A 19,109-nucleotide genomic window follows, 5' to 3' on the forward strand; every position below is an offset into this window, starting at 1 on the left:
TGTATTAACTCAGATGCTTTATTGAATTATAAAAACATTCATCAATTTATATTCAGATTAAAAAAAACTCCCCCAAAAAGGCATTCCTGGATTCATTCATTCTTCTGATTATACGACTATTATGTATGTGTTTTAATCTGGCAGTACATATATGGCTGAATTGGAATGTATGAAAAATGAAAGTTTACTGCAATAATGACAATAAGTACGCATAGACTGGTGATTCTGGTCATATCCGTGTATGACTGATGTTGAGATTTAATCTGGAAGATTGATCAAAGTAACATGGTTGTATGGAAAATGGTTAATTCATTGTTATAGTCATTTTTGGAACATAGTTCTTGTACCCTTATGATATACTATGCATAGGAAAAACTACCGTAGATCAATTATTCAGCTAATAAATGATACCCCCCACCATAGAGTAACAAAATGTACATTCTATACGGTTCATTTTTGCCTTCATTATACTTGAAATCAACGTAAACATATAAACATGTCACTACCCTCACACAGGGCAATTATGTAATAAAGTAAGAGCTTTAAGTCATTTTCTTTTGGCTAGTGTGTGTGTGTGTGTGTGTGTGTGTGTGTGTGTGTGTGTGTGTGTGTGTGTGTGTGTGTGTGTGTGTGCATATATAAAAAATATAGAAGATTGTGACAGTGCAGAAGTCACTGCACTGATTTCTTTAAGAGTCCACTGCATTGATGAGAAGTGACAATTCAAATTAAAGTGACTGGTGATTGATCTTACTCTCCACCTTCATAATCTCCTGGGACACATAGGAATATATAATCATTTGAGGAGAAATGTGTGCAGGGGACACCTATTAATGCCCAAAACATGTGTGCAGTCATTTCATCCTGCGGTTAAAGTGACTAAAGCTCATCCTTCATAGAAACACACTAGAGGTTAAATAACTAGGTCTGATAACTTGACACAATACATTTGCCTTCTTTTGATGCATATGGGGGGGTCCTACTCCTACTCCTACACTGGCATTGGACCGAAGGAGTCAAGGCTGTCTGCATCCTCATTGTGAATGGGGATGGTGTCCATCGTGCTGATCTTCCCCATTGCGAAGTTGATGAAGACCTGGGGAGGGGGGGATGTTTGTTTTTTAATAATGATCTGCATGTTCATTCACATATCTATACATCAGACACCTGTCCATCAAGCCATTCATTCATCCATCCATCCATTCATTTATCCATTTATCCATTCATCCATCCATTTTCTTTCCCAACTTGTCCATGGCCATGACACCCCACAATATGGCGGCAACCAATCCCACATGGGCAGAGTGGGGTCACTGCTAACTCAAATTAAAGTTAAAGCAAATATTCACTCTTCAAAAGCATAAACTGCCTTCTTATGTCCCGCGGGCCCTATGCCAATCCACCATGCACCCCCAACACTATCCACCTTTTTTCTGCCCTTAAGGCTTCTCCTTCCTCATCAATCCTTATCTACCATCTTGTCTGTCTGGCACGACAAACCCTCCCACCCAGGGCTCTCTCTCTCTCCCTCTCTCCCCTTCCACACACACACACACACACACACACACACACACACACACACACACACACACACACACTCCAATAGTTCTCACCTCATCCAGCGTGGTCTGGCTGATGGAGAAGTGTTTGATGTGCAGAGCATTCTTGCTGGTCTCCAGCTGGTGGAAGATGTCGGCCACTCCACCCGGAGCCACAGGCACGTGGTACTCCACCATGGTGGAGTGCTGGTCCTGTTGGGGAAGAGAGAGAGAGAAAGAGAGAGAGAGGGAAGGAATGATGAGATCAGGGCATTCAGCACAACACAAACACTGTCAAGTTAAAAGCTAAAATATGTGTTGTAGCTGCTAAACATGCATACCTGCTTACGATAATAAGCTTATGATAATAACCTGTCATTTTTACAAGCTACGGAAAAAAGAGCGAGGGAAACAAAATACTGAAATATACACAGACAATAAGTCACAGACAGGCGTTATGGTAAGTTGTCCAAGTAGGCACAACAAGGGGAGGGTTTCTGTCTAGACCAGAAACGATCTCCAGTTCATCTAGATTCAGTGCAGCCTGTGCCTCCGGAGGTGGTTTAGACAACAGTTGTCTACATGCTGGTAAAACCATCCCATCTGTTTATACAGAGAAAACATCAGTCTCTCCATCGCAATCTCTCCCCTCACAAAACGATTTGTGACTGAAGGGCCTTTATAATCATACATTTTGGGGGAACCATATCAGGGGCCGGGCGGCATTGATACAGAAGATTGCAATTGAGTTGTTATTATGAATCAGTTAGTGAGGTACAATAGAGCTCTGGGGTGATGTGTTCTGCTGATTACATTCAAAGGTCTTTCATGTCCTTAAAAGGCTTCCTATCTGCTCCCCAAATCCAGGCTAACAATTAAACACCTTTCTGCCACTGTGCGGGGGAAATCCTGCTCTCTTTATTTTTAGATTACTCAGGAAACTTTACCCAGTTTATTAGTGTGACACACTGATGTATTGAATGTGTCTGTACGGTGAAGTAGTGCTGCCAGCCGGCTACGGGGAACCCACCTTGAGGTAGGTGCTGGGGAAGTTGAGCCGCATGAAGCCTGTGATGGCATCCACATCGCAGGAGGCCAGAGCAAGGTACATCTTCACCGTGAACCCACTGCCAAACCTGGACAACAGCAGGAAAGACAGAGAACCCCACAAGGTCATTACCATTACGTGTCTGCGGCTGGGGGAGGGGTGGGGGAGTGGTAGGCGGGGTCAGCAGGGGGGGTGGGTCCGCGTGGGCGTTCAGCTGCGGCCAGAGGTCCTTCATTGGGGTTGGGGAGGAGTCACTGACCTGTTCTTAATATGCTGCAGGGAACCCAGGCACCGGAACTGACCCTTCACCATGATGGCCAGGCGGCTGCACAGAGCCTCACACTCCTCCATGCTGGGATGGAGAAAGGTGGAGAGACAACGGTGGAAAGGGGGAGAGAGAGGGGGAGAGTGAGAGGAGTGTAGAATCACTTATGGTGGTTGCAAAAGGTTATTTAAGCCTTTCCAAGTTCCTCCCTTACCCTGACCTCAACCCTTCCAACCTGACCATTTATCTTGGTTGCATTTACATTCACATTGCCACTATTCCTTTTGTAAACATATATTTTCTGTATCTATTTTGCGTTTACCCAAATTACCTGCCCTGGGATGAATAAAGTATCAACATTTCTTATCTTATTCTATTTATTTCTTATCTTTCCAACTTGTTATACAAACGTATCCCTCTCCAACCAAATATTACGTATTAGACATCCCATAGAGGGCCAACATGTCCTGCTGGGTCTGCACTTATACTGTGTTGTGTGAGAAATCACTTAAAGCAACACTCTTGATTTCCTTTAACAGCGCAGAAGCCGAGTGTAACTGAACGTGGTGGCCTGCTCACCTGTGAGAGGTGAGCACCACGGCACATTTGCCCTTGACCTCTTCTGAGATGATCTTCCAAAGGTGACGTTTGGTGCGGGGGTCCATGCCTGAGCTGGGTTCATCCTGTTCAACACACACACACACACACACACACACACACACACACACACACACACACACACACACACACACACACACACACACACACACACACACACACACACACACACACACACACACACATTAACAGAGAGGAGAGAGAGACACACAGAGACAGACCCAGAGACAGTGACAGAGACATAGACCGAGAGAGAGACAGAGGGACAGATGGAGAGATAGAGAGAGAGACAGAGAAAGACAGAGACAGAGCGAGGGGGAGATCAAACCAAGACCAATAGAGGAGACGAATGGGGTAAAGAAGGGAGAAGGAAAAAAAACAATGTGTCATGTCCAATGTGTCAGTGGAGCGACTGAAAGATCATTCTTCCAGTTCAATGAACAAAGTGGACAAGTGGGAGGACAAGGGAGAGAACTTTATAGGGGAGACAGGAGAGCAGATAGGAGGGGATAGATGGGAGGGGGCAATTACAAAGGTAGATAAAGGCAGGGGGAGGATGGCAGGAAGGGGTCGATAAAGACTACAGAAAGAGGAATTAGAAAAGACATACGGACGAGTCGGAGATGGAAAAAAGGCACTGAAAGAATCAAAGAAAAAGTGACAATGTTTTGACGAAGCAACCAATGCTATGCTTTCTCATAATAAGCCTGGCAGGCTACGCTTGTTCCAGAAATCTAGGTAATGGAAAATTTGTACCTTACCTACCTTACCTTCTGAGAGTCAAAGAAAACATATTTAATCGGAATTGGGGAAAGATTCTGAATTTATACGGCCACCAACTATATATGAATGCGTAATTAAAAATTGGATAATATTTATGTAATATGTATGAATATCTGACCTTTTTTAACGTGGGAACAACAATGAAAGTAAAATAAAAAACTCAGGAACCAGTTTTCAAGCTAGAAACCTGGCTCCAACTTTAAAATGTTTAGAAGAACGTGTTATTATTGTGTTGACGGGGGGTGTGTCTTTGTGTGTGGTGTTGGAGGTGTGTGTGTGCATGTGCTTGTGTGTGTGTTAGGGGTGGGAGGGTTTAAACGGGTACAGATGTCCCCTCACCAGGAGCAGGATCTGCGGATGTCCGATGAGAGCCAGTGCGGTGGAGAGCTTCCGACGGGTGCCACAGCTGTAGCCCTCGGTGACGGCGTCCCGGTGGGACACCAGCTCCAGCTTCTTCAACAAGTGGTTCACCACCTGGGGGGGGAGAAGAGGAGGGGGAGGATGGCAAGATTCAAAGGCTTACCACGACAACACCGAGGAACAAGCCGGAGCACAGCTGGAGTGCTGTTAAGAACTCCTTAACACAGTGCGACTCAAGTCTCCCTCGTACCGTTCTGGGGGGAAGTTAGGTTGTTGTGTAACAGCGGGGGGGGGTGTGAGTCGGTGTAACAATGGTGATGGTTGAAAAGAGTGAATGGCGAACGCATTGTACAGCACGTTTGAGAGCTAAAGTGGGGTGGGTTGTAAAAAAAAAGAGGCATTGATGCATTGGAATGCATCGATCTTGATGCAACCAATGCACATGCATCGGTTGTTGTTATGTCGTCGATGTTCCGATAGTACAGAGCAGTGACGGACTGGACGGTCTGGCATTTGGGCAGATGCCAGAAGGGCCGAGGCTTCTTGTGGGCCGTTTGGCTTCTCGTGGGCCGTTTGGCCTCTCGTGGGCGGTTTGGGCCGGCCAATCACGCAGCGGCATGCTTGTTGGGATTGCGCGGCCCCACCGTCGCGACGGCGGCCCCGCATTATCTATCTCCCCCCCGTCAACAATTGTGTCCGCGCGCAACCAACCTTGCGACCGCGACCAACCCCCCCCCCCCCCCCCCCCCCCGTCAACAATTACACCCGCGGCCGGTTATAATGCGCAAATGCCCGGGCCGTTTTTTGCTCCCAGTCCGTCACTGGTACAGAGAATGGATTTTGGTACAGAGAATGGATTTTTCTTACAAACTCTGATGGCAACAACAACAAACACCACACTCTCCCTGTGCCTTCCACCTTTGATGATGCAGCTCGTTACGCTTCACCAAAGTGCATGTGAATGCCAAACGACCCCCATTATGGCAAGTCTTATGATCTGCAGTACAGCCTACTGTCAGTGGGAGACGACCCAGAGAGCCCTCGACCTAGAGGCTCTATATATATCCTCATCTCCTGCAAATTTGCCCACCACTGACGCTTGCACCATTATGGGCATTGTTGTCATCCCAATGATTGGAGCGAGAGGAGCCGTATCGACTGAAGCCGCGGTGATTAGAGGGAGCCACATCCATTTCGGTGCCTGATTGTGCTCGCATGCATGTGTATGGGTGTGTGATTATGTGTGTGCTTGCGTGTCAGTATGTGCATGTGTGAGTGCTCCGATAATGGGTGTTTAGGCGTATGTGTTTGCGTGTATGTCCATGTGCGGGCCATGTATGTTTCTATTAGTGTTTTTACGTGAGACTGTCTTAGCTTATCACAGTCCAATTTGGTCCAGCCGTCACACTAAAATCGTTCTTGCAGAAAAAGGCTATTTTGCTTTTGAACACTATTATTTTTGTTAATGTTGGAAATTCATTTTTTTTTCGTTATCTTTGGACCGTTCCCGTCAGCCACGTTCCGCAATAAAAAAAAATACTTAAAAGTAAACGGATGGAGAACGTACTGCAGGTTTCAGTAGTGTAAGAATAGGCACCGAAATAGGCTCAGGTATGTACAAAATCTCCCAGGATCAGGAGAATTGATTTAAATGGTAATCCCCCTGCACTGACACAACATCATCTTAATCTCCTGCAAGCCCGGATCCCACAAACTGATAGCAAATGCCTTGAGCTGGTCTTTTTTCTATTTTTACCACAAGCAGTAACTTTCAGCGCACATCAATCAATGACCAAGCGGTACCTATTAAGCCCGTCTTCTCAGAGAGGGGGAAACGAGCGTGTTCCATTTTTACACACCGCCCATCTCGTGCCTTTGCTCTGTTTTGCTAGGCTGTTCGTTTTTTTATTTTTTCCTCTGTGCTGCTGCGAAGACACATTTCCAGAAAAGCAGTAAAAGGTTATATGTGGTAGTTAACGATCGTACCCCATCAATCTCCCGTTTGGAGATGCCGCGGATGCGGGCGTAGAAGTACAGGTGTTCCTTCCCGGTAAGGAGGTTGTCCAGGGCGTCCACTTGGGGACAGTAACCAATGTTTATGCCCTGGTCACGGCACTCCATGATGTCCACCATGCGCCTGGAGGCAGAGGGATAAAAACAAAGCATGAATAAGAGTCATATTTCTACTTCCAATCACCACGGGCACTGGGACAGATGGAGGAAATATGTGCAGGTGAACCCACTGCCCCTGCACTGTGCCGTCCATGGAGTAGCCAACATTTATTGGCATAAAGAGCAGTCACCTGCTTTTTTTATTTTTTCATTCTCCCAGGCTAAATGAATAATTTCAACTTTACTAGTCTGAGTAATGTCCACTCTGTATTGGTCTCTGCTATACATGGGAGGGGGGGGGGGCAAAGAAACACAAAACTCAATTTACCGATAAGCGGCTGAAAGTAATTTCTCTCGGAGGATCAATAAAGTACATGCCTTATCTATATATCTATATCTGTGCTCCAGATCCGTGCTTTACCACTGTAACAAACTGAGGTCATCACTTCCTGGTGGGCAGTTAACCCACCTGCTATAGCTTAATTTCTTTCCAAATAAAAAAAATGGAAGTAATATTTCAGAATGACACACGTTTTGGTGCTGCTACTGCCAGTAAAACCTTGGAGAGATTTAACTAGCCCACCAGCAAAGGGAAATCACAACCATTGGCTACCGTATCCATCCACTTTAGGAGACTAAGGCTCATGTTTCACATTAAAGTTGATATGTATATTATGGCAAAGGATATATATATATATAGCAGATGAGCCTGAAGCATGAATCATCTCATTATGAGTGGACGTAAAATACGATGGGATAAAATATGCATGGCATTGACTCAGCATTGAGTCAGTCAGCCGGGTCCACATACCCGTCAACATCCTTGATCTGCGCAGTGCCGTCGGTGGGACTGACGTCTCCGGTCAACATCTTGAATGTGGTAGTCTTTCCGGCTCCGTTCACACCCAGAAGGCCAAAGCACTGAGGATGACGCACCAGGAAAAGGACACTGATGAGTTGACGCTCACTAGCAGAAGGTTTGAATGGGTTTTGGATGCAAATTTGTTGTTACCAACACATTTATAGAAGGTAAGCTGTTGGTTATGATATTCTTTTGAATAGGAAAAGTTGCATTAATTAAGAATCATCATATATAACTTATTGGGGAATTATAATGTTTGAAGTATGGTCTTTGTTACAGATTTCGACCAGCAAAGCAAAACATATTTTATTTGCTTTTCCATTTGCTTAAACCATGCAGTCTAATCAATTTCCAGGAAAAGTAATAATTCATTTTAAAGATGAATCACATTATAGCATGTATTTCATAATTTTAATTAACAAAAGTCTTCTCTAGCAAAGTGGATGTTGGGTTTTTTCTGTGTCATATAATTGTTTTTGAAATTGTTTTTTGAATTGTTTTTTGTTTGAAAAGTCTTTAGTTTGTATGAATTATTTAAAAGTAGCAGGAGAGGTCCTCTTCAGAGCAGAATATAAATTCAAGTATTCCTGGCAAAATATCATATTTGATCAATATCAAAATAATCAGCATGATGAAAAAGGATTGTCCTGCACATAACAGTCGCACAACACAAAAAACTGGTAAATTTCACAAATTGTGGAAAGGTGACGGACACATGTACACAGAACCAAAGTATTAAACCCATAACGTACAGGTCACTATTGCCAGGAAAAGCATGACAAAGCCTTTGTGACCTGTGTTTCTTATTATATTTTTATTAGATATATACTTATATTATATTATAACATCGGCATCAACTAATGTCCCTTCCCACTGCATTTCCTGTTTGGTTACTCTTCATCACCGGTGACTAACTCTTCCTCAGCCATATTGCATTCTAAGGTCCGCTAAGTGCCGGCAAAACCCATTCCCAATGTGCCTATCCATAAATATTTATTCAATTGGAACAGTGTCAAAGGAAAGGAATATCTTAAACCAGCGTTTCCCCAACATGGGGGTCGCCTGCATTGCATACGAGGTCGTAGGGGAATACTGCCTTATAAACTGAGCATAGTAAACTAGTGCTTACGACTTCACCGGGACACACATGTTACGGGCGGATGTCGCTGCGCCGTTAAACAACACGGTGGGATGAAGACGAAACCACAACACAAGACGCTTTCAGGACCTCGACACCGGGGTCCGACATAAAGGGGTCGGAGCCCGCGGCCTCAAACAAACAAACAGAGCAAACAAAAGGAGGTCAGCGTGTGGGTTGCTCACCTCGCCGGCGGGGATGCCCAGGGACACCCGGTCGACGGCGTGGACCTTCTTGTTGAGGTACTGGTAGACCTTGGAGAGGCGGCAGACCTGCAAGAGGTCAGAGTTGGCCGCGCCGCCGGAGACGCGGGCGTGCTCCGCCGTCACGTCCTCGTCCTCGCCGTCCTTGCCGCCGGCCGCCACTGGGGGCAGCACTCTCTTGCCCATGGTCAGACGCCTGAGGATGGAGGTGGAGGAGCAGGGAGGGAAGGAAGGAAGGGAGGACGGAAGGGAAAGGAGGGAATAGGAGAGAGCAGGAGTGTTTATCGTGCATACTTTTGAGATACTTTCAATCAGGGTCCAATCAGGGGAGAGGGAAAGGGTCGGTTCCTGGATCATTCTGTGCCGGCATTGTGTGTGTGTGTCTGAACTAGGTGTACAAATTGATTGTATTTTTAGAAGCAACGTTGAAAGTGTGAATATTGCTGTAGTTTAGCTTTACTGATTGCCGGTAAACCCACACAACATCAGACAAGGTTGTTAAATTCCAAGAGTTCTGCCATGTGGAGGGATGTGAAACAGTATTTTGAATTGTAAAACCAAATAGAATCCTGAGAGACTAGATTAGGGCAAAAATGTTTTTCCTTCTCTGAACCAATTTGATATATGTTGCCAGTGAAGGGCTCTGCACTGCTAGAGCTGAATACATTTGACAGGGCCAGGATATATTTCAAACGGTTTCCATGTCCTACGACTGGATTAGAGGGATTTTTGCTCTTTATGAGAGGATTTAATAATTTTCCCTTCAACGGTTCCCAGATTGTGATAAAACCATCACACTGAAAGTCCACCACAACCAAGTACTTTCAATGCATTGCATTACTTGACCTTGACTACACAGGCTCCCAATTTCTCGTTAAACATTCAAATTCCTTGCGAGAAATTTGAAACCATCTGTTGAAAGCACAGTATACACAGTGGTGGGTGTTGGCCCTTGGCATGTTCCCATATAATTTAAGTTGACCAACAACAACAACGACCATTCCATTCTTAGGTGAATCCACAGAGACTCTCAAGCTGTACATTGACGTGCAATCTGTGCAACTCAATATAAAGAAGGAAAGAAGGGCATTTCATGAATATGTATTCGAAGTTAAGAACAAAAACAATAAAAAAAACATCTTCCCATCAATAATTCATGAGTTTATTAATTTTGTAGTCCCTTCGCGTCTTAAAAAATCCCCTGGAGCTAAAGTGCTAAGGTAACCGGAGGGCATGGGGGCATACAGGGCGGTGAGTGGGGGGGGGGGGTGGCAGTGGCGGTTGCTCTCACCAGACTTTGCGTATGAGTCCCCTGTTCAGCAGCAGCCGCAGGGCGAAGAACACCAGGCCCTGCAGGAGGGCTGACAGGAACATGGGCCCCAGCCCGGCGGCCGAGAAGGGGTCCCTGTAGGCGTCCACGCCGTAGCCGCTGAGCAGCTGCACCTCCATGTTGTTCCGTGCCAGCTCCATCAGCCCGTTTCCGAAGCTGAACTGGGGGAAGACGAGCAGGCCCCGGCTCAGACGGTTTAAGAGCAGCTGGATGGCCTGTGGTGGTGGTGGTGGGGGGGGGGGGGGAGGGAGAGACAAATAGTATTTAAGATTAAGCAGAGAGAGAGGGGAGGGCGTAAGAGTGATGAGGGGGAGAGAGGGAGAGACACAGAGACTGATAGAGAGAGAGCGATGAGGGAAGAAGACAGAGACAAATACTATTATCAATCAGGGAGAGAGAGAAGAGAGAGAGGGGGATGAGGGTAACAAGAGATGGATACAAATACTATTAAAGATCAGAGAGAGAGATAGAGACAGACAGAGTAGGAATAGGCAATTTGACAAACAATGGCAAAGGAAATCACCAAGCTATTGACTGTTGAAGTTGGAAGCTATAGATGTTTTCAATGATAACGTCAGGTTGGTCTTTTAATCATCATATCTACAAGTGAAGGACTCCAATGTGCATTTGAAAAAAACAATGAATTAATTAGGAATCCATCAAACAGTGGCTTTATATGCAAATACTTAAAGATACAGAAATATATTAAAAGCAGGACCACCACTGTGCAATGTGCTCTATATCTTGTTTTAATAGGCCGCAAAAGCAAGATCAACAAATCTGTTTTGATCACACCTTAGCCCATAGCAACACATAACCCATACCAATCCAGCAGAAATAAGCCAGTGTGTTTCCTGGCTATCGTATTCAACAGGACCCATTCTTCCCATGTGTTGTGTCGCGTCTGACCTCTTTGTCGGTCTGTGAGAGTTGACTCATGAAGAAGAGGATGGAGGTGGGCAACACGGTGTTGATGCTGATGAAGAGGTTGATGCACACGTAGCTGATGAAGGCCATCTCTGTATCCTTGAAGACTCCCGCCAGAAGGTACATCCAGGGGAAGGTGGAGAACCTGAGGAGTTGTTGAGGAAAGAGTTGTCAGTCCCGTTCGTTGGGATTTAGCTGGCCAGCGATGGACCTTCTCCCTCCGGTTGAAAAGTAAGCAAGTAAGGGTAAAAAATTATATAATGCCTGGGGAAGCACCTATGTATGTATATGTGTATGTATATATTATCGATTGAAATGCCAGCATGGACAGGTTAACATCATCATCTCCATCATCATCATCATCATCCTCTTCATCATCAATATATCAATAACTGTTGAGGAACTGACGCTGACGTCAGAAAATAATAGACTTAATACTCTTCTGCACTACGTCCGCAAGGACAATGAACCAAGAAATACTGACAAGCATAAGAGGGCAAGACTGGAATATGGTTCAGAAAATAGAGCAGCAAGATATGGTTCTTATCACCAGGACACAACACCCAATGAGGCTGCATGGCTGGATTAAGGCTAAACCAAAATAGTCAGATTGTTCAATTGAGTGGTTTGTCCAAGTCATCGAGAAACAGACAATCACAGGCTGACTGGAAGGGAGCAAGAGAGAAAGAGAGAGCGAAAGAGAAAGAGAGAGAGCGAGAGAAAAAAAAGAGAAAAGAGAGGGGAAGAGAGAGAGAGAGAATAGGAGCAAGATATGGAGGGGGAGAGAGAAAGAGGGAGAGGAGAGGGTAAGATTGAGACACGCATACACAGAAAGAAAGCGAGAGAGAGAGAGAAACAGAGAGAGATTGATAGTGACAGAGCTAAGACAGAGAGTCTACCTCAAATGCTACCTAAACCTCCTGCCTTCCACACACACACACACACACACACACACACACACACTTCCACACATAAGATGCTTTGCAGGCAGACTGTGTGTGCCAAGCCATGATGTGGAACAGCAGAGGCAGGCAAGCTGCAAAGCCGCCTGGCCCAGGTGGGCCCAGGCAGGCCGGGTAGGCAGTGGGGCCACGTGCTGCGCCCGGTGCAGCAGTGTGATTATTCATGGCCCGAGGAAGGAGACATCTGGCTGATAAACGAGGGGACAGAGTGCTGAGCTGGCCTCCTACAGCCCCTGCAGGCCCTCCAGAGTGCCACAGGAGGTGGGCCACGCTTACCGTAAAACTCCTAAGCTCCTGGCCGTGTGTGGGTGTGTGTGTGTGTGTGTGTGTGTGTGTGTGCATGTGTGTGTGCGTGTGAGTGTGTGAGTGTTTGGGTTCCACTTGACAATCATTCTGCTTGTTCCAGATCTGGAACACGTGTCATCGGGTTTTGATTCTCAGGGCATGTCAAATGTTTGTATGTATACGTCGTGTTATCGGTACATATTTTCCGAACAGAAAATATCTTTCACCACGAGGGGGACATTTTTGACTTGGCCTTCAATGATTTGTTATTGATTAGTCGATCGTTAACGAAAGGCTGGTTAACGACTCATGACTAAACAATGTCATTCATTCCCACTCTCATCAGATCTCCCACATGCTCAACCATTGCAATGCAAGGTCTATCCAAACACTGAAACAATGCAAATAGGCGTGTGTGTGCCTTTCATTATGTGACAGGGGGGGGGGGGGACTGACCCAAAGAGCACCAGGAGCAGGGTGATGGCGGACAGATTCTGCCTGTCTGTGAACGCTGGGATTGGAAGGCTGCAATTACACCCACGGTCAGGGGACACCGGGATGAGGTACAGCACCTAGAGTGGACAAGAGAGAGAGAGAGAGAGAGAGAGAGAGAGAGAGAGGAGAGAGAGGAGAGAGAGAGAGAGAGAGAGAGAGAGAGAGAGAGAGAGAGAGAGAGAGAGAAGAGAGAGAGAGAGAGAGAGAGCGAGAGAGAGAGAGAGAGAGAGAGAGAGAGAGAGGGGGGGGGGTCAGGAAAAAGCTACTAAGGAGTTGAAGTGAATGATGGAAGGTGATTTTAGAAGAGTGTACTATTTGAGAAAATGGCACTTAATTGTGAATGACCTACATTTAAATTAACAATAGACTTTAATTTAAGGGTTATTTTTTTATATATCAGATTGAGTTTGCGTGCCTTTGAAAGGGTTGAATCGTGCACACTTTTTGTGAGGCTGATATGATTGCTGATTGCTTAATTAAATTAAATGCGTGGGTAATGCTGGCTGTATACTTGTAATGGGACCACTTGAACAGGGTACATCCACATTTGCTGCTTCTGTTGTATGCGTGTGGTTGTGCGTGCATGCGTGCGTCGAGTGTGTGTGTTTGTGTGTGTATTCTCCTGGCATGATTACTTTAAAAAAAAGTATGGGCGCCTCGGGAATTTCATTAATTTCTTCTATTGCAGACCCAAATTAAACGAATGCCTGCATGCGCGTGACGAGAGCAAGCGTGAAGGAAGTAGATGGGGCGGTCACCATGTCGTAGAGGAAGTTGACGGTCCAGTACAGTGGCTCCCCGATGCCGGAGATGTGCTGCAGCCGCTTGGCTCCGCTGTGGTGCTCATGCACCTCGTAGATGGCGAAGCTGGACGTGGTGATGGCGTAGCCCGTCATCACGCAGATGGCCACCAGGATCTGGATCATCCCGTGCACGCTTCAGTTAAAACACACACACAGACACAGACACACACACAGACACAGACACAGACACATACATACACACACACACACACACACACACACACACGCACACACAGGATAGGTTTAGTTTAGTTCAAGCCCAATACGTGGCTGTTGTCGGTCAAAGTCAAAGTCAAAGTCAGCTTTATTGTCAATTCCAATAAATGTGCCAGACAAACAGAGGCATCAAAATTGCGTTTGTTTCTGACCCACGGTGCAATAAGGAGAAAAGGGTAAGGCCAAAACAGGCAAGGCAAAACAAACAGTATATATAAAATAAAGTTTAGAAAAAGTAAATAGATTGAAATGTGCAATATGAGTTCTTGGGGGGGGGCAAATGGGAGGGGGTTTCAAAGCCCATAGTTCTTGGGGGCAGAGGGGAGGGAAGGGAGAGATGGGAGAGAGTTGAGCTTTCTGACAGCCTGGTGGAAAAAGCTGTTTTCCACCATACTGAAACACATCCGTCCTGTGTTTAATCCTGAGAAATATTGCATATTGTATGCATTGCAACCACTATGAAGAGCCCACATAACATCTCACAAAAAAAAAAAACATCAAGCGCCCTCGGCTTCGTATTGCACTTAGATTTGAGGTTGCAGCCAGTTCACCTGCCTGTTCCGCCCCCCCTTCACCTCGTGTCAAGACCCGCTCCGCCCAATCACAGCTTGAGCGCCCACTGCAGACTTGTGCCCAAACTGCTTGGGTCTTCCTACAAGCTCACTTGTACAGTGTGTCACAAAGAGAGACTGGAAAAATAGAGGCGAGCTAGGTTCCCTTAGGTCAGCACCTTATACCATCGTAAACATTCCTGTGACAAACTCTGGTTTCAGGAGCGTGAAAAAATAAAACAAGGTTGGGAAACACCCGTCATCTCCACTCACTTTAAAGGTGAGGAGGGGAGACGGAGGGGGTATGATTCGACGGCCTTTTGAATTTGGTGGTGCTGACTTGATAATGCCATCCTTCCTGCCAAGGTTTTTTTAAAGGTGAGATGTGATGTGGGCTCTTCATAGTGGTTGCAAAAGCATACAATATGGAATATTGCTCAGGATTAAACGCAAGAAGGATGTGTTTCAGTATCAAGTTGCCATTAATCTCTGGGTTTAGACATTTTTCCTCCTTTTAATGTCTCCGCCGATGGTCGAATAACCATCAAAGGCAAAGTTAACCTTTATCTCCAGCTGTTTAGAAGGCAGGGCAGGGCTATGCAATACAATACAAGATTGTTGCTTAATTATATTCTTGAACCATAAAAAATAAGAACTTGGGCATATCTGCATCTAATCAACATGGCTTCCCTTTGCTTTGTTCACGTCACCTCAAATTAAATGTCAGGGGCCTTTGATGTTTACCAAACATAAATGCTTGATTCTATGAACTGACTCGTGAAATTGCTATGTAAAATCTTAGGTGGGTAACAGCTTTATCTGGAAGGTAACATGCTGCGTGTCCTGCCACTGACAAGACAATGGGCGACGAAGGAATGGATTGATATGTATCGTGTTGTTTGGCTGCCAATGGCTCTTAAAAAAAAACTTAACAAACCCCATTAAACGGGATGAGATGATTGTCTCTTAGATAAACTGTGCAGTTAAAACCAGTGTTTTTGTGTGTGTGTTTGTTAACATGTGTGGGGTATGTGTGGCTGTGTGTGTGTGTGTGTGTGTGTGTATGTGTGTGTGTGTGTGTGTGTGTGTGTGTGTGTGTGTGTGTGTGTGTGTGTGTGTATGTGTGTGTGTGTATATGTGTGTATCAGGGAAGGCAGCTAGAGATATTGGTGAGAAAGGCTTCCAGGACACATTGAAGATATATTGATCCCGATTCTCGTAAAGGATGCACCGCAGCATGCATTCATTCACCTGTGCACCAGCTTTCCAGATCCACCCATCAGCTGATCCGCTTAACGATTGACTCGTTCATGAGTAGATAAGGACGCCACAACATGCCAATTATTCAGTTATCTATGTTGTCCAATTTATCCAAGTTGTCGCTTGAATTTAAGAGGGAGATGTTCGTGGTCATAATTATTTGCACCTCACGGCAATTCCTGAAATATTACCTCCAAACAAACACGCATACAAAAATAAGTATCTGGCAGAATTTGTACATTATTGTGAGTTAGTTCCATCCTGCTTGAAATGTCTTGCTGATGATATTTCATACGCGTGTGTTAATACCACGCGCAAAGGTAATTAGTCTCAGACACTAATCTGGATATATCTGGCAAAAAGATAGCGGTTCTGAACTGGTCTGACAGACAGACAAGTCCTGAGAAAACCCTTAGCAGCTAAGAAGGCTTGTTATCAGAAAGGCTACTGATGCCCTTGCAGGATTTGCCCTCCATTTTCTCTCTCTGTATTTCTCTCTCTCTCTCTCTCTCTCTCTCTCTCTCTCTCTCTCTCTCTCTCTCTCTCTCTCTCTCTCTCTCTCTCTCTCTCTCTCTCTCTCTCATCTCTCTCTCTCTCTCTCTCTCTCTCTCTCTCTCTCTCTCTCTCTCCTCTCTCTCTCTCTCTCTCTCTCTCTCTCTCAAAGCCAGAGGTGTCAGGACAAGGCATCAGGGAGTGCTAAGCCAGCCGTCCTTAATACCGCTTAGGTCAAATCAATACCGGGCAACAAAGGGAACCCAATACTGACAGGGGCCACCTTACAAGGAGGCACAAAGGTTTAAGCCAAAAAAATGGACACCGTTTTGCAAAGTCACCATGGTCAAAAAAACTTTTTTTGGCTTAACAAAAATGCCAATCTGTCGAATAAGCTGTCTATAGTCCTTTGGTACATGCCAATCATACCATGGCCCGGCCCCAACAGAGCAACCCTTGACAGCGTCCCGATTAACTCGTATTTGGAGGGGGAAGTGTGTGGGTGGAATCAATCCACCTCTGTGCTACCTTGAGGGTAAACACCCTTTAGCGGGCGGCGTCTGTGATCGATATTGCTAGCTCAGCACTAGCATTCCTCTGGAAAATCAAATATGAATTAATATGGCTCGTCGGGTAGGAGCCACAGCACTGCCCCCGACCTCTCCTGTGTGTGTGTGTGTGTGTGTGTGTGTGTGTGTGTGTGTGTGTGTGTGTGTGTGTGTGTGTGTGTGTGTGTGTGTGTGTGTGTGTGTGTGTGTGTGTGTGTGTGTGTGCATGCATGCGTGCGAGTGTGTGTGTGTGTGTGTCTGTGTGTGTACAAGGTGAGATGTGTGTGCGTGTATGAGGTGAGATGTGTGTGTGTGTGTGTGTGTTGTGTGTGTGTGTGTGTGTGTGTGTGTGTGTGTGTGTGTGTGTGTGTGTGTGTGTGTGTGTGTGTGTGTGTGTGTGTGTGTGTATGAGGTGAGATGTGCATGTGTGTGCGTGCGTGCGTGCGTGCGTGTGTGTGTGTGAGAGAGCTGAGGTGCGGTGGGGGGGGGTATTCCTTACATTGCGTCCTCGTCATCTGCCCTGCCAAAGTAGGGATGACTGGAAACGGAGATTGCTGCATAGGAAGACAAACAAAAAATCAGAAAAGCAGACAGACAGAGGTGTAGAGTGTTAGTCCATCGGCTCCTATCTGGCCCTTGGGTTCCCAGACCATCCATCATAACCCCCCGACCATCTAGCACACACAATCACACATCCAGTCCATAGCCACTTTTCTCATTACAGCCCTAATGCTCAATTCCCTCTGTATTTTGCCATTCGGCTTATAATGCACGGATCCAATCTTTTGCCACTGACCATTTCGGTCACAAGGCCGAAAAATAAGCTATGCGTCAGAAACATATGAAAGTGGCACAAATCTGATTTGAAAATCTGATGCGTTCTTCGCACAAGTGTGCAAACAGATGGGCTTCAGACAACTCAGGCCTGGCATGGGCGTGTGGGCTTAATACAGTAGTTAATAGTCACTGTTCATACGCAGGCAGGTACAAGTAGACACAGGTGAACACATTTTTTGTTCTTCTGCAAGGGCCATTACGTTCTGAAGGAGTCATAATGGCCGTTCCTCAGAGAAGGAGCATTTTAAGGTCAGTGTTTTGCTTTAGGCAACTCTGGCTAATATCCTTCAGTGAAATGATAGCCTAATGAGGCTCAACTCAGTGCCGGGGGATAAATCAATCCCTAGCAGTGAAAAGTCCTTAAAGAAGAGTTCTTGTTCCTCTTATTATCCTAATGCTTTTGTTCCAACACATTTCAATGAAAATGCGTTACTTTCTTTGTAATGGTTTTACTAAAAAGCTTTAGTGCAAGGAATACGTTCATTTTATTGTTTAGTATTTGTGCTCCAGACAACATTTGTATAACTGTTATGTGGTACGTGTCTGACTCTAGTTATGCGATAGGAGAATATTGGCCTGGGATTTAAGTTTTGCATTTGCATGCAATTATAAGAAACTAATTGTATTTATGTCTGTGTGTACAATAAATTGCACACACAGTAATTGTATGCATACATGTTCTGGTTAGTGTGCAGGTCTGCTGTGTTGTGTTCCTGTGTGTGTGTGTGTCGTACTCCCGCCTCAGGGCAGACATTCAGGCAGACCCGCCCTGCTTAAAAAATAAAATAAAAATGAAAATATAAAACAGTGGATCAGCCTCATTCCTTCCACAGACCCACAGACCCTAGGCTCATATGTATTCCAGCCACGGCGTCGCACCCAGAGTCCAAAGACACACAGTGCCCCCTGGCTGCCACTGGAATAACCATAGACTGAAAATTGCTACGCAGGCTTTCTCCAAACGCCGGGCGGCGCCTGCCTGCCCGACTGCCTGAGTGAGTGGTGGGAAAAGGAAATCCATGTCTAGCTTGTTTCGTTGCTGAGCTTTGATAAATCCCTTTTCCCTAAATCTCTCTATGGTTTTGGTTGGAGAGTGTTGTATCGAAAGCTTTATATCAAACACAACCACATATCCATTAGTGCTTTGATACGGGGCCAACATTAAATAACGTTTGGGTTTTTAATGGCTATTGATGGTGATACTGGATGGAGATGTGAACGTGAACACACTCACCGTATAGCTGCTTCTCTTGGTCTGCTGGGAGGTTGGAGCGGAGGATGAAATTGTTGAGGCTGTTGAGGTATCCCGGCATCGAGTGGTGGCCGTCTGGGTTGTACCACACCTGTGGTCAGCACACACACACACACGCGCACACACACACACACACACACACACACACACACACACACACACACACACACACACACACACACACACACACACACAAACATGCATACGTACATGCATGCACACAT

General features: G+C 45.6%; 1 protein-coding gene across 1 annotated transcript in view; it reads right to left on the reverse strand.

Annotated features, from left to right (window-relative positions):
- Positions 1 to 991: 991 nt before the first annotated feature.
- The window catches only part of abca12 (ATP-binding cassette, sub-family A (ABC1), member 12), a gene marked incomplete at both ends in the record, with an annotated part of 59,927 nt that continues 41,809 nt past the window's right edge, over positions 992 to 19,109 (reverse strand). Inside the window, 17 exon segments of the mRNA XM_084478914.1 lie at positions 992 to 1,096; positions 1,614 to 1,751; positions 2,569 to 2,674; positions 2,846 to 2,938; positions 3,431 to 3,534; positions 4,592 to 4,726; positions 6,599 to 6,749; positions 7,536 to 7,645; positions 8,910 to 9,123; positions 10,219 to 10,472; positions 11,167 to 11,329; positions 12,888 to 12,948; positions 12,951 to 12,978; positions 12,980 to 13,003; positions 13,685 to 13,862; positions 17,296 to 17,350; positions 18,868 to 18,976. Coding sequence (XP_084335040.1) covers positions 992 to 1,096; positions 1,614 to 1,751; positions 2,569 to 2,674; positions 2,846 to 2,938; positions 3,431 to 3,534; positions 4,592 to 4,726; positions 6,599 to 6,749; positions 7,536 to 7,645; positions 8,910 to 9,123; positions 10,219 to 10,472; positions 11,167 to 11,329; positions 12,888 to 12,948; positions 12,951 to 12,978; positions 12,980 to 13,003; positions 13,685 to 13,862; positions 17,296 to 17,350; positions 18,868 to 18,976 — 2,028 coding nt within the window.

This window comes from Micromesistius poutassou (assembly GCF_964030765.1).
Source record: "Micromesistius poutassou genome assembly, chromosome: 14".
Taxonomy (NCBI): domain Eukaryota; kingdom Metazoa; phylum Chordata; class Actinopteri; order Gadiformes; family Gadidae; genus Micromesistius; species Micromesistius poutassou.